Raw genomic sequence first — 14,425 nt, 5'->3', positions numbered from 1 at the left:
TGAAATAAAATTTATTCCATTAAAAAATGAACCTTTTGATTATTATTGCCTCCTTGCTACTTTCTTTTATTATAAGAGTCTATGAACTCTACGTGTGTGTGTGTATGTATATATGTATATATATATACACACACACGTATGCATTAACCAAATTAGCATACTCTCAGAGCTCATTTCTGTTTAGTGAGGTACTTGTATTTTAAAAGAATAAAGAAAAGTGGGTCCCTCTTTTGATCACCATTCCATGTTATTTATCAGGATATCTAATTGATAAAGATTTTGTTTTGTTTTGAGACAGAGTCTCTCTCTGCCTCCCAAGTTGGAGTGAAGTGGTATGTGATCTCACTCATTGCAACCTCTGCCTGAGCTCAAATGATCCTCCTGTCATAGCCTCCCAAGTAGCTGGGACTACAGGTGTGTGCCATCATGCTCAGCTAATTTTTGTATTTTTTGTAAAGAAGGAGTTTCACCCTCCTATTCAACATAGTATTAGAAGCCCTGGCCACCGCAATCAGACAAGAGAAAGAAAGAAAAGGCATCCAAATAGGAATAGGGGAAGTCAAAGTATCCCTGTTTGCAGATAACATGATTCTATATCTAGAAATCCCATAGTCTCTGCCCAAAAGCTCCTTGAACTGTTAAGCAACATCAGCAAAGTTTCAGGGTACAAAATTAATGTACAAAAATCAGTAAATTCCTATGTACCAACAGCCAAGCCAAATCAGAAACATAATCCCTTTCACAATTGCTACAAAAGAATAAATACCTAGGAATACAGCTAACCAGGGAGGTGAAAGATCTCTGCAATAAGAATTACAAAACACTGCTCAGTGTGCCCAAAGAAATTTATAGATTCAGTGCTATTGCTATCAAACAACCAATTACATTCTTCACAGAACTAGAAAAAAAAAAAAACTATTCTAAAATTCATATAGAATCAAAGAAGGGCCCAAACAGCCAAGGCAACCCTAAGCAAAAAGAACAAAGCTGGAGGAATCATGGTATATGACTTCAAACTATACTACAGGGCTACAGTAACCAAAACAGCATGGTACTGGTACAAAAACAGACACATAGACCACTGGAAGAGAATAGAGAGCCCAGAAATAAAACCACACACTTACAACCATCTAGACTTAGGCAAAGCTGGCAAAAACAAGCAATGGGGAAAGAATCCCTATTTAATAAATGGTGCTATGATAGCTGGCTAGCCATATGTAGAAGATTGAAACTGGATCCCTTCCCTACACCATATACAAAAATCAACTCAAGATGGATTATAGACCTAACTGTAAAACCTAAAATGGTAAACCTGAAAGATAACGTAGGAAATAACATTTTGGATATAGGAACTGGCAAAGATTTCATGACAAAAATGCCAAAAGCAACTGCAGCAAAAGCAAAATATGACAAATGGAACTTAATTAAACTTAAGAGCTTCTGCATAGCAAAAGAAACTATCAACAGACTAAACAGGCAACTTACAGAATGGGAGAAATATTTACAAACCTTATACACCTGACAAAGGTCTAGTATTCAGAATCTACAAGAAACTTACACATACAAGCACAAAAACAACCTCATTTAAAAGTGAGCAAAGGGCATAAACACACTTTTGAAAAGAAGACATACATGCAGTCAACAAGCATATGAAAAAATGCTCAATATCACTAATCATTAGAGAAATGCAAATCAAAACCACAATGAGATACCATGTCACTCCAGCTATTATTAAAAAGTCAAAAAATAACAGATGCTGTTCAAGACCAGCCTGGACAACATGGCAAAACCTCGTCTCTACTAGAAATCCAAAAGTTAGCCAGGTGTGGTAGCACGTGCCTGTAATCTCAGCTACGTGGGAGGCTGAGGCAGGAAAATCACTCGAACCTGGGAGGCGGAGGCTGCAGTGAGCCAAGATCATGCCACTGCACTGCATTCTCTCCTGGGCAACACAGTGAGACTCCACCTCAAAAGAAATAAAAAATTAAAAAATAACAGATATTGGCGAGGTTGCTGAGAAAAGGGAACTCTTATACACTGCTGGTGGTGGTGTAAATTAGTTCAACCACCGTGGAAAGCAGGGTGGTAAGTCCTAAGATAACTAAACTAAAAACAGAACCACCATTCAACCCAGCACTCCCACTACTGAGTATATATCCAGAGGAATATAAATCAGTCTACCATAAAGACACATGTGTGCAAATGTTCATTGCAGCAACATTCATAATAGCAAAGATGTGGAATCAACCAAAATGCCTATCAATGACAGATTGGACAAAGAAAATGTGGCACATATACACCATGGAATATTATGGAATACTATGTGGTCATAAAAAATAATAAGATCATGTCCTTTGTAGGAACATGTATGGAACTGGAGGCCACTATCCTTAGCAAACTAATGCAGGAACAGAAAACTAAATACTGCATGTTCCCACTTATAAGTGGGAGAACACATGGACAGAAAGAGGGGAACAACAGACACTGGGACCTACCTGAGGGTAGAGGGTTGGAGAAAGGAGAGGATTAGAAAAAAAATAGAACAACTTTCGGGCACTATGCTTAGTACTCGGGTGATGAAATAATCTATACACCAAACTCCCAAGTCACAAGTTTACCTACATAACAAACCTGAATATGTACCCCCGAACCTAAAATCAAAGTTACAATATTCTTCAGGATCATTGAATAAAAAGCCCATAGAGATTCAAAAAAGTCATACACTGAAAGTTATAAAAACCTTGTAGTCACCAACCCTCACAAATGTAAAAGAGAATAATCAGAAATACAAGCTCATTGTATTTTAAGAAGATTGACCTCTCAGATAAATTCATGTTAGAGCTCTTAAAAATCCCCCTAAAAATGACACCCAAATGGATCTAAAACCTTCAAAAAGAAGTTAGACCTCAACATTAGGAGAAATTTTAATATGGCAAATTGATTTTAGACAAAGCATATGTTTTACTGTTTACTTTCATAGTGAAAGTTGAGATGACAGAATGAAGTAACTATAAAGCACTTGGTAAAGAGTGTGAAGTTTTTAATTTACAAGAAAGAAAATGGAATAATTCAGAAATGCTGGTTATATCACACCCTTGCCAGGATTCTCATGCCTTGGGAGAGTCTAAGTTGGGGCCGTTTGTCCTGGAAATCACATACCACCAGAGGACAGGCATGGTCTCCTCAGAGACCTGAGTTTTTACATCCGTGAGCATAGGCAGCTACATAATTTGCAGGGCTAGGTGTTCAAAAAACAGTGAGGATTTCAAGGTAGTGACAGCAGAACATTAAATTAAGCCCGAGGCCCTTCTGAGTGCAGGTGCCGTGCAGCTACCCAGGTCACACACCCCACCCCTGAGGCAGCCAGGTCTATGAGAACAACCATTGCCTACTTTCTACTTTCTCTTCTACCCTCTCTCCTCTACATCTTCTTTTCTTTTCTCCTGCTCCTTCTCCTTTTTCTTTTTTCTTTTTTTTTTTCCCCTCTAGGTCTACTTTATGCATCTTCTCTGTTAACCTCCACATCTTGCTTTCTTAATGTAAAGTCCCTGGGTAGCTAATGGAGGGAAATTCTGAGCTTAGATATTCCCTTGGTGGATGTTACCCATGATTGACTCAGTTTGAAAAGAACACGTTTCCTAAAGATACTCAGTATTTTCTTAATTTCCTCCAAGTCTGCCCATTAATGCAGCAGCTGGCCTCCTGGCAGAAGCAGAGAACTTTTCAGAAACTGAGAGATCAGCAGTATCAAAACAATCTCTTTCAAAGCATAAGATGAAAATATACTAATGTTCTTTCTTTTCCCCTTTAATTTGACTTCCTGTGGGAACTTCCTTTCCTGTTAATAGAATGGAGGTAAGAAACTTATTGTACCAATGTTTCCAATGTTTTGTTTTGTAGGGATTTCATTTGTTTTTGTTTGTGAGAGGGTCTTGTTGTGTTGCCTAGGCTGGAGTGCAGTGGAATGTGTTTTGTTTTTGTTATTTGACATGCCATTGATTGAGTGTTTACTATTTGCTGAGCACTGTAACATTTTAGAAACTTTCTAATTTCTAATCCTTTTAGTAAGTATGATGAAGTGAAAGACAGGTAACCTCTACTGAATACTTACTATGGATCAGGTACAGTGCTGAGCTTCACATGCATTATTTAAATTTATCTTCAAGACATCCCCATGGAATAGGTATTATTGTTATCTCTATTTTGCAGAAGGAAAAACCCTAAGAAAGTTTCTTTGAACTGGAGAGTTCAAGTGGCTTACACTGCTAGTAAATGATAAAGTTAGAAATGGAGCCCAGAACTCCAAACTCTCCCCCATAGCTCTATCCTATATATAAGAAGGTATCCCTTGCAATATAACCTTTTGCAACTTACAGTGTTTTATTTGCAGTACTTTTAAAACTGACTTTCATAAAACTCTATGGAATGTAATTAATTTAAAGACAGCATTCTTAGCACATAGGCTATGTTTAAAAACAGGCAGCAGGATACAAAATTTGGTTAGACAGCAAAAATAAGTTCAAGAGATTTAGAGTACAATACAGTGACTATCATTAATAACAATGTATTCTTGACAATCACTGAGAATGGATTTTAAGTGTTCTCATCATAAGAAAATGGTAAGTATATGAGGTAATACATTTGTTAATTAGCTCAATTTAGTCATCCCACAATGTGTACATGTTTTACAACATCATGTGGTACACAACAACAACAAAAAATACAGTTTTTAACTAAAAACACTTTTTAAAGAAAGTTTTGCTGTTAAAAAAGTCTTAAGAAATACCATTTGGATGTATATATTGCATCCAAAAAAAGCACTGAAAATCATGATACCCATTATATGAAAAATTGAACTAGTTGTAAGTATATGGGATAGTGATTTGTCATAATTGACTGCATTCCAATGTGTTAATGTGGTATCAAAAATTCTTAGTTCAAAAAAAAAGAAAAAATTCTTAGTCCATTTTTTAATCTAAATATTGCTTTAATAATTTATATTAACAATTTTGGAGCTACTGCCTTAGCAGAGTAAAGTTCATCTAAACTAAAATTAATAAAAGTGCCATTTAATAACCCTTCTTCTAAAAAAACAGGCAGTAGGCCAAATTTGTCCTGGGGGTTGTACTTGCTGACCCCTGCCTTGGAGAATAAATTGTATGCAAAGACACTAGGCAGGAAAGAATAGAAACAGTTCCTGTTTGCTTTGAAGGTTGGAAGTAGCATAGAATCTGTCATTACCTTTGTTGGGAATGTTCAAGGAGAGATAAGGCAGTTGCTAAAAAGGGGAAGATTTATCTGAGCCAGAGGAGAGGTACAGCTGTCAAGTGTGCCTGTGCTAGGGAGGGAGTGAAGTAAGGTGTGGAGTTTCCACCAGAATCATGGGGTTGTCACAACGCAAACATGCCATGGCCGGTCATCTGGAATGCCCTTGAGACAAAGTAGTATGTGTTCAAAGGGAGTAGACATCTCCCTCAGAGAAACTTGAAGATAACATTTTAAAATGTTCTATTGAATGTGATTCATACATTTCAAAGTAGAGAGAAATAGGAGTAAGAGGTGCAGTGAGAATTCTTTACCTACTTCCTTTGACCACATAGGGTTGTCTGTTATAAAAGAAGTTGAAAAGGAGATGTGAGATCAAATATCCATCATTGCCTCTACAAGAAAAGGAACTTCACTGGAAGAGAAGTCAACTGAGTTTATATTATAAGGAGGCAAGAGAGGGTCTGGCTCCATGTGCAATATTAACTAGCATTTTTAGAAGCTAGTCTGGCTGGTCATTCCGAAACAACCAGCATTCTGTGAATGGATCCCTGTGACCTCTGTCCCACTGTTCTAATGAGCAACAGGACCAGCTGCTTCTAATGTTGCCCCATCAGCAGGCCCACGAACTTCAGGCAGAGAAACAAAACTTTAGCTAGATGTGGAGGAGTCTTGTCACTTACAAAAGACAACAGAAGACACCAATGGAAATTATTTGCATTTAATTTATTCCCCAGTTCTTGCCATGAGCTCCTTTTTAAAATGTTGAAAGTGATAGATTTAGGGGGCTGAGGAACAAAATGTCCCAATTGGCTTCTGTGTCTTGCATCTAAAATTTGATCACTGTGTAAAATTTAAGGCATATATTTCTGCACAAGAGGAGAGGAAAAGGAAAAGGAAGTGTTTGAAACACTGAAACTATAACTAGGTAGTTGATAAACAGATTCAGAGATGTATATATAATTTAGATATATAGATAATTTAGATCTATATATCTATCTATCTAAATTTATCTATCTACCTATCTAAATAGATAGGTAGATAGATAGTCGGTCTTATGTGTGCCTTACCTTTTAGAGCTCATCCAAACATTGATATACTACCAAAGCCAAGTCCTTAATCATTCCAGGAACATCATAGAAATGAAATGTGGAAAACTAATAATAATCATATACTTTGTGTGTGTATGGTTTTTTCCCAGCACATAAAGGGTTTGTATAGGCTAGTGGTCATCAAGCTGTTAGGAAGAAAAAAATGAAATTAAAACCAAGATCTTCTCATTTCTATTCAAAACCTATTGTCCTTTTTTCTTTTTCATTTTTATTTTGCATTATATATTTAATGCTGTAAAACTAATGAGGATTCAATACTAGCAGAAATTCAGACAGAGGGATTCATTGTTAGTTGATTGTTAGTAATCCTTATCTCTGAAGCTATTTTCATCAATTTTTCTTTTGTGTACTTTTTCTTAGTTTCCAATGTTTAAAAAAAAATGTGTTTTGATGCATAATTAAAGGAAACATCATGAATGTGTATTATTTTTAAAAATACTCATAGGAAATGAATACCAGCATCATTGAATAGTTAACACATGACAGCAAAACCTGCATGAATAATTCTCAGCTCAGAGACACTGGGAAATATTTAATTTTTACATGGTGGGGTTTTTTCTGTTACCTATAAAAGGTCACACATGATTGTATTCATCCCCCCTTTATACTGAGATATTACATCAACTTGTGAGGCCATTTTGTAAACCAGTTTGAAATATTCCTGGTCACTACTTATTATATCGTTTCTTAAAGCACAGTGTAGAAGCTGGATGGGGATTAATTCCTTTCCTTCCCATCCTAAGAGTCATGGCTGACACCTGTATAATAATGACAGGTTAACAAGAGAAAAGGATAACAAATTTATTTGATCACAGTTTTATATAACGTGGGACCCTTCAGAATGAAGACCCTAGATACAGGGAAAGCAATCCTTTTTTTTTTTTTTTTTTTTTAAGACAAGAGTCTTCCTCTGTCACCCAGGCTGGAGTGCAGTGGTGCAGTCTGAGCTCACTGCAACCTCCGCCTCCCGGATTCAAGTGATTCTGCTGCCTCAGCCCCCTGAGTAGTTGGGATTACAAGTGCCTGCCACCATGCCTGGCTAATTTTTATACTTTTAGTAGAGACTGGGTTTCTCCATGTTGGCCAGGCTGGTCTCAAACTCCTGACCTCAAGTGATCTGCTCATCTCAGCCTCCCAAAATGCTGAGATTACAGGCGTGAGCCACCATACCCAGCCGAAGCAATCCATTTTTATGCTTAGGTTCGATGAAGTATGAACAACTGTGTAGAAATATGATTAGACACAATGTGATCTAATGCTAACAGGCTGAGTGGGGAAACTAGCCCATCCTGCCTGTTCCGATTTTTCTCAGCCCCCCTGTGCAGCACTCGCACCTCCCAGGTAAGAGGTAGGATCCCTCTGGAATGAAGGTCTGAATTTCTTTATGGTCAGGTGTTATACAGAAAAGCGGGGGGGTGGGTAGAGTAAATATTTAGGTGTTATGGCTAGCCTTGAGGAAAAGGCATTCTGATGTCTATGATCTGTCTTGGAAAAGAGGGATTCTAGTGTCTAAGATTTGCCTCGGGGAAGAAAGAGAGGAGAGACAGGAGACCGGAAGATCTGTTTCTGAGGCTGCTTCTTAGGCCTTCACTTTGGGGTGTCATTTACTGAGCCTGAACAACAGCATCCTTGTTTCTGTCTAATTTTCCCTGGGGGTTTTCTCACCTTTACCTTGAGAAAGTTTTCATGGAGTTTTGTGCTTTCTTATTCAAGGCCTTCATTTTAAATATCCCCAACAAACAAAGGGATACAGTAAAAATCATGCTGCCTAATGAGTAAAAGGCTAGTATGAATTAAAGGAAGACTCTATATTACAAAATATTGTTTTAAAGCATAGCTGTGTTTCTTGGGAGTTCATTGTTTCACCTGAATGTAGTATATCTCATTCTAATGAATTTGCTTTAAAGACCTGCCAGTGATGGTTTGTAATTATAGTATTAATTTTTTAAATTCAACTGGGGTCACGTAACAATTTTAAAATTTGACACAAATTCTAATTTGTTTAATTTTCTTACTTTAAATTCTTCATATAAAGACAATGAAAAGCTAAATTCAATAGTTGTACAAATCTAAATAAGAATACAACTTAGGACTTTTCTGTCATTACTAACACTATGGAAGATCTGATAGAAGCCATAAGAAAATACTGAGACCATCACAGTGCCTACACATAATAAGTATTCCACATATGTTTGTCAGGTGAGTATATGAGTTGTTATAATTCCCAGCATTACATTAAGGGAACAAGTAGATATGTGAAGAGAGTACCAGCAGCATTTTCCATTCTCCCAATTGTCTTCAGTTATTATAGCAGATAAGTTTTTAATCCTATGTTTGTGCTAGCACTAGCATTTACAGGTTTCTCCCTGATATATGGCCCATTAACACACAATAATCTGAGTTCAGAGTAATTACTTGTATCACTCAACAGAATAGATCATTGAGGCACTGGGTGACCAGTTGACTTTCCATGTGATGAGATGTGATGAGAAAACAGCAAAGCTGAAGGTTCTACTTGGCTCCTCTGGAAGCCATATTTCCGCTTTCTCCTCCCTACATCACTTTCTTTTTCTTTAATGGAATTCTGGGAAGATGTGTGAGCGAGAGAATCTGAGTATGGAAGGTGTTGCAAAGATGTATATGTTGTAAAAAACTAAGGTAAACTATCATAACACATAAATAAACTATGTCCCTAAAGCTGCAAATATTTTAGCTGAGAGCAGTTATTATTACGCTCAATTATTTGTTAACCATCATGATGAAATGTCTTCCAGATGCATCTTTGCTTATATCAGCTTCTTTGCAAGCAGTCTGTAAGGTGGCTTAACTAAGAGTAGTCAGATTCTATTTATAATATAGAATAATAAAAATACCCAAATCTATTCAGTCCTTTATAGTTCCCAAAGCTTTCCACATCCATCATCACATTTGGCCTTCTCAATAGCCCTGTGGAGTAGCTACAGATGATATAATTGCAGCTGGAAATGAAGACCATATTCAAATGGAGCATGTCAACCAATTTGCTAGTACAATTTTCTCCTATTTCTGTGACACAGATGTGAAAACAAACAAACAAACAAAAAAAAAAAAAAGAAAGAAAAGCAGAATGAATGCCAAGAAATAGCATGTGATTAGAAATGTTGTTCATTTCTTCTTTCAGTAAACCACAGAAAGATAACAAAGGCTACTGCGCCCAGTATAGAGGGGAGGTGTGTAATGCAGTCCTGGCAAAAGACGCTCTTGTTTTTCTCAACACCTCCTATGCGGACCCTGAGGAGGCCCAAGAGCTGCTGGTCCACACGGCCTGGAATGAACTGAAAGTAGTGAGCCCACTCTGCAGGCCAGCTGCTGAGGCTTTGTTGTGTAACCACGTCTTCCAGGAGTGCAGTCCTGGAGTAGTGCCGACTCCTATTCCCATTTGCAGGTAAAATCTCAAAAATAAGTCAAAGGAAAAATTCCATTTTTCTATCTGCACAACAGAAAGAGTTTTTGAAAAATGTTGTAATGTGCAACAGTAAAAGGAAAAAAGCAGTTTTCATCCAAAATAGGAGGTAGTGGCTGGGCACAGTGGCTCATGCCTGTAATCCCAGCACTTTGGGAGGCAAAGGTGGGTGGATCACTTGAGGTCAGGAGTTCAATACCAGCCTGGCCAACATGGTGAAACCCCGTTTGTACTAAAAATACAAAAATTACCCAAGTGTGGTGGCGCACTTGTAATCCCAGCTAGTCGGGAGGCTGAGGCAAGAGAATCACTTGAACCGGCGAGGCGGAGGTTGCAGTGAGCCGAGATTGCACCACTGCACTCCAGCCTGAGTGTTGAGACTCCGTCTCAAACAAAGAAACAAATAGGAGGTAATTAATCAGACAAAATGTCTATCATGTAAATCACTGAAGATAACCTAAAATACAAGTACTTAGAACCTCTAGAAAATGTCATAAATGGTGTAATATTCCATTACTCTTGTTATTGCTCACATTATTATGGTATCCATAAATATCCCAGATTTCTATCAAATGAAAGGAGAAATCTTAAACTAACATGGACCTCATTAGTAAGCCAAGATAGAGAAAATAAAAACTGTACATTTTGTCAATAAATGAGATCATGCCAAGCATTTCAGAATGTTATTTTAAAATACATTCCATCCAAAATTCTAAGTTCTAATGCTGTTGCCTCGTTTGGGTGGGGTAGGAGGGAATTATACTGTAAATAGATATTTTTTAAAGTTCTCATACTTTTTAAATATTGAAATTGATAAACTTATGTTCAATAGAATTATCTTCACCTTTAAATACTCCTTATGTAGGAAAAAAAAAAGAATCAATCTAATTTTTGAGCCAAATAGAACAAAGTTCAAATACTGTTAGTTCTGCTTTCTTGATGTGTGTGGTCTTGGCTAAACTTCAGTTTCCTCATCTGCACACTAGAATTGAGAGGATTAAAGGATAAATCACACTCATGGAGTATGTCAGAAACTAGATAGACATTGTTATTCTGAAATTTTCTGTTGAAGAAACCCCATGAAAACTACCAACACAGCACATTTCCACTATTTTGATAAAACCAGAAACTATTTAAATATTGCAATAATTTTAGGACACTCTCTATTTAGCATATAATAACAACAGTATGGTCATTATATTAGAGTTCTGTGTTCCTCAATTTACTGCAAAGTTTGAGGGTTTGGAGACACTATAAGAGTAATATAATTTGTTTATTCCTCTAAGAAGATTGTATTGTGATCAGGCATGTCATCTAAAAATCTCTAGGGACTTCAGCATTGACGGAATAAGAAGGGGAAAGAGAAGGAGAGAAAAAGTAAAGTTACTCCAAAAAAAAAAAAAAAAATGGGAAGAATAGGTGAGAGGCAGTAAAATTTGTTTTAATAGGACTTAAGAAATACTGATGCTATTTCAACTGTCCTTGCAGTTATTTGAAAAAATAGTGCCTCTGTTAATTATCACTTCTTTAGATTTCTCCTCCTTGGGCTTCTTTATAGGATTCTCCAAAATTGTTTATTTGATGTACTGCTCATCAATGAAAATCCTTTTGCTAGAAAGTAGCACGTGTATAATAAACAGAAATGTAACCAGCAAAATAAAGTGAGAGTAGATTCTATCAGCTTTATCCTTTAGTACTACTAACATAATGTGTGGTGGCCACAGAATTGTTATCATACTTACACAGTGACACTCAGGCAAATCAGCTCAACACCATGGACAGATGCTTGAGAGAAATAATAATTAGATTAGAAAAACTCTTTGTGTGTGTGACAGCTATTGTGGTTTTCTGATTACACAACCCACAAGTCTCCGTTGTATAAAAAAAGAACACAGTACTTTCATTGCTAAAACCCAGAGAGTTGGTCACTACTGAGGTGTGTGTTTACTTATGTTTACTTATATCTATATTTCTGTACTCTGAATTCTATTTCATTGATGGTTTCTCTATTTTTGCAGACTTTGGATTTAATTACTGTCTTTATAATTAATTTCAATTTGTGCTATGAATTTCACAGGTTTTCATCTTTTAAAAAATTCTTTACTCATATAATTATTTTTAATTATTACATGCTGACATTGGCAAAATGTTTCTAAATTTCGTATTTAAAAATAACTATATAAATTATATAACAAAGTTAATAGTTATATTAATATTAATAATATAATAGTTACTAATATTATATAATATATAAGTTATATAACATATAATATATAAGTTATATAACTATATATTATGTATTATAAGTTATATATTATATAATATTTTATATTTATATAAAATATATATTATATATTTTATAATTATATTATATGTTATATAACATAAAATATATAATATATATTATAAGTTATATAATAATATTACATAACTTATAAGTTATATAATATTACATAAGTTATATAATTATGTCATATTATTTGACTTATATAATTAATATATAAGAGAATATAATTATGTTATACAATATAATATATAATTATATAAGTTATATAATATATAATTATATATAATTATAATTTGATATTACAATTATATTATATATTGCATTATATAACTTATATGATTAATAATTATAATAGATAATAATTAATATAATTATATGATATTATATAACTTATTATATAATTATTTTAAATATGAAATTTACATTTTGCCAATGTCCACATGTAAATACCATTTAGAATGTGATCAGAATGATGGTAAGTTTATACAATTAATTTAGGGCAAATAGCTATATTTACATTACTGAGTATTCTCATTTAGGAGTGTGGTATGCCATTCCTTTTATGTAGATCTTATTTTATGCCTGCTAGTAAAGTTTGATGATTTCTGTCTTACATGTTTCTTTTTTTATTAAGTTTATGACTAGATGTGTTTTTGTTTTGTTTTGTTTTGTTTTTGAGACTGAGTCTCGCTCTGTCCCCCAGGCTGGAGTGCAGTGGCGCGATCTCGGCTCACTGCAAGCTCTTCCTCCTGGGTTCACGCCATTCTCCCGCCTCGGCCTCCTGATACAGGCACCCACCACCATGTCTGGCTAATTTTTTGTATTTTTAGTAGAGACGGGGTTTCAACGTGTTAGCCAGGATGGTCTCAATCGCCTGACCTCGTGATCCGCCCTGCTCAGCCTCCCAAAGTGCTGGGATTACAGGTGTGAGCCACCACACCCGGCCGACTAGATGTGTTTTATAGTCATTGCTGTTGTTGCAAGAGTATTAATTATAATATAGTTATTACAGGAGGCTAGAATGTCCATAAAACATAGTGATGCAATTAAATTCCCTTGTTCCTTATTTTAATAAAACTGCTATTAATTTCTTTAGAATTTTTACATTTTAGAGTTGAACTATGTAACATTTTGGATCATATTAATCAGATTTTTTAAAGTGTATTCTTTATTGAGATAGTTTATAGAAGTATAATTTACATACAAGAAACTGTACCCCTTTAACCATATAGTTCAGAGTTTGACAAAAGTATACAACTATGTAACCACTACCCCAATCAAGACATAGAATGTTTTCACCACCCATAAAGTTCTCTTATGCTTTCTTTCCTTTTTTTTTTTTTTGAAATGGAGTCTTGCTCTGTTGCCCAGGCTGGAGTGCAGTGGCACAATCTCGGCTCACTGCAACCTCTGCCTGCCGGGTTCAAGAATTCTCCTGTCTCAGCCTCCCAAATAGCTGGGACTACAGGTGCCTGCCACTACACCTAGCTAATTTTTGTATTTTTACTAGGGATGGGGTCAGGCTAGTCTCGAACTCCAGACCTCAGGTGATCCACCCACCTCGGTCTCCCAAAGTGCTGAGATTACAAGCGTGAGCCACCACGCCCAGCCCTGTTATGCTCATTTCTAATCAATTCCCCATTATCTCTGAAGGCATTGCTGTTCTGATTTCTCTGACCATAGCATACAACTAGTTTTGCTTGTTCCTGAATCTCATACTCATGAAATGGTGTAATATATACTGCTTTGTGTCTGACTTCTTTTGTTCATCATAACGTTTTTGATATTCATCCATATTGCTACATGTAACAGTGGTTTGTTTCTTTTCATTGCCGCTTTTATTTGCGTGGTTGAGATGGAAATAATTACGTGAAGAAGTAGGTAGGGTCAAGCTCCCCCTCATTTTGCCTAAGAATTATAAAGCAATTCATTTGAACAACTGCAGTATCAAAAGGAAAGTTAGTATAGAAATGTTAGGCCACTCAAGATGACTGACTCATCAACCACAGCAACAAAAAAGTCAGATACCAGCTTTAGACACAAAGGATCAACCAAATAATTTATTCCTGCAATTTGTAGTTTATTCCAATTTTGTTTGATATTATACCTCCTAGTTATTAAGAGGAATCAAGTCTCATCAATCATAAATCATTAATCCTTGCCAACAAGTATTTTTTTCATTTTATTTGTTAACAAGTTGTTACTACTATATAATAAAGCCATTTCATTTTATTGTATTTATATGCAACAACTGCTTTACAATATTCTATTAGATTTTTGATTGATAGTCTGTGGTTCCTCTGATGGAAATAATATGGT

The 14,425-nt window shown here is 35.7% G+C and overlaps 1 protein-coding gene across 3 annotated transcripts in view; it reads left to right on the top strand.

Moving 5' to 3' along the window:
* The window catches only part of MUSK (muscle associated receptor tyrosine kinase), a 131,046-nt gene that overhangs the window by 92,339 nt on the left and 24,282 nt on the right, over window positions 1-14,425 (top strand). For 2 of the 3 annotated variants that reach the window (XM_005581093.5, XM_074016827.1), the window contains 2 exons: window positions 3,849-3,855; window positions 9,538-9,801. In XM_005581093.5, coding sequence (XP_005581150.1) covers window positions 3,849-3,855; window positions 9,538-9,801 — 271 coding nt within the window. The remainder of the gene's footprint in view (window positions 1-3,848; window positions 3,856-9,537; window positions 9,802-14,425) is intronic. The other variant, XM_065530235.2, reaches the window with a different exon arrangement.

The sequence above is a fragment of the Macaca fascicularis genome, chromosome 15 (genome assembly GCF_037993035.2).
Source record: "Macaca fascicularis isolate 582-1 chromosome 15, T2T-MFA8v1.1".
Lineage (NCBI taxonomy): Eukaryota > Metazoa > Chordata > Mammalia > Primates > Cercopithecidae > Macaca > Macaca fascicularis.
Note: the sequence above shows the minus strand (reverse complement) of the source record. Positions and strands in the feature narration are given on the sequence as shown.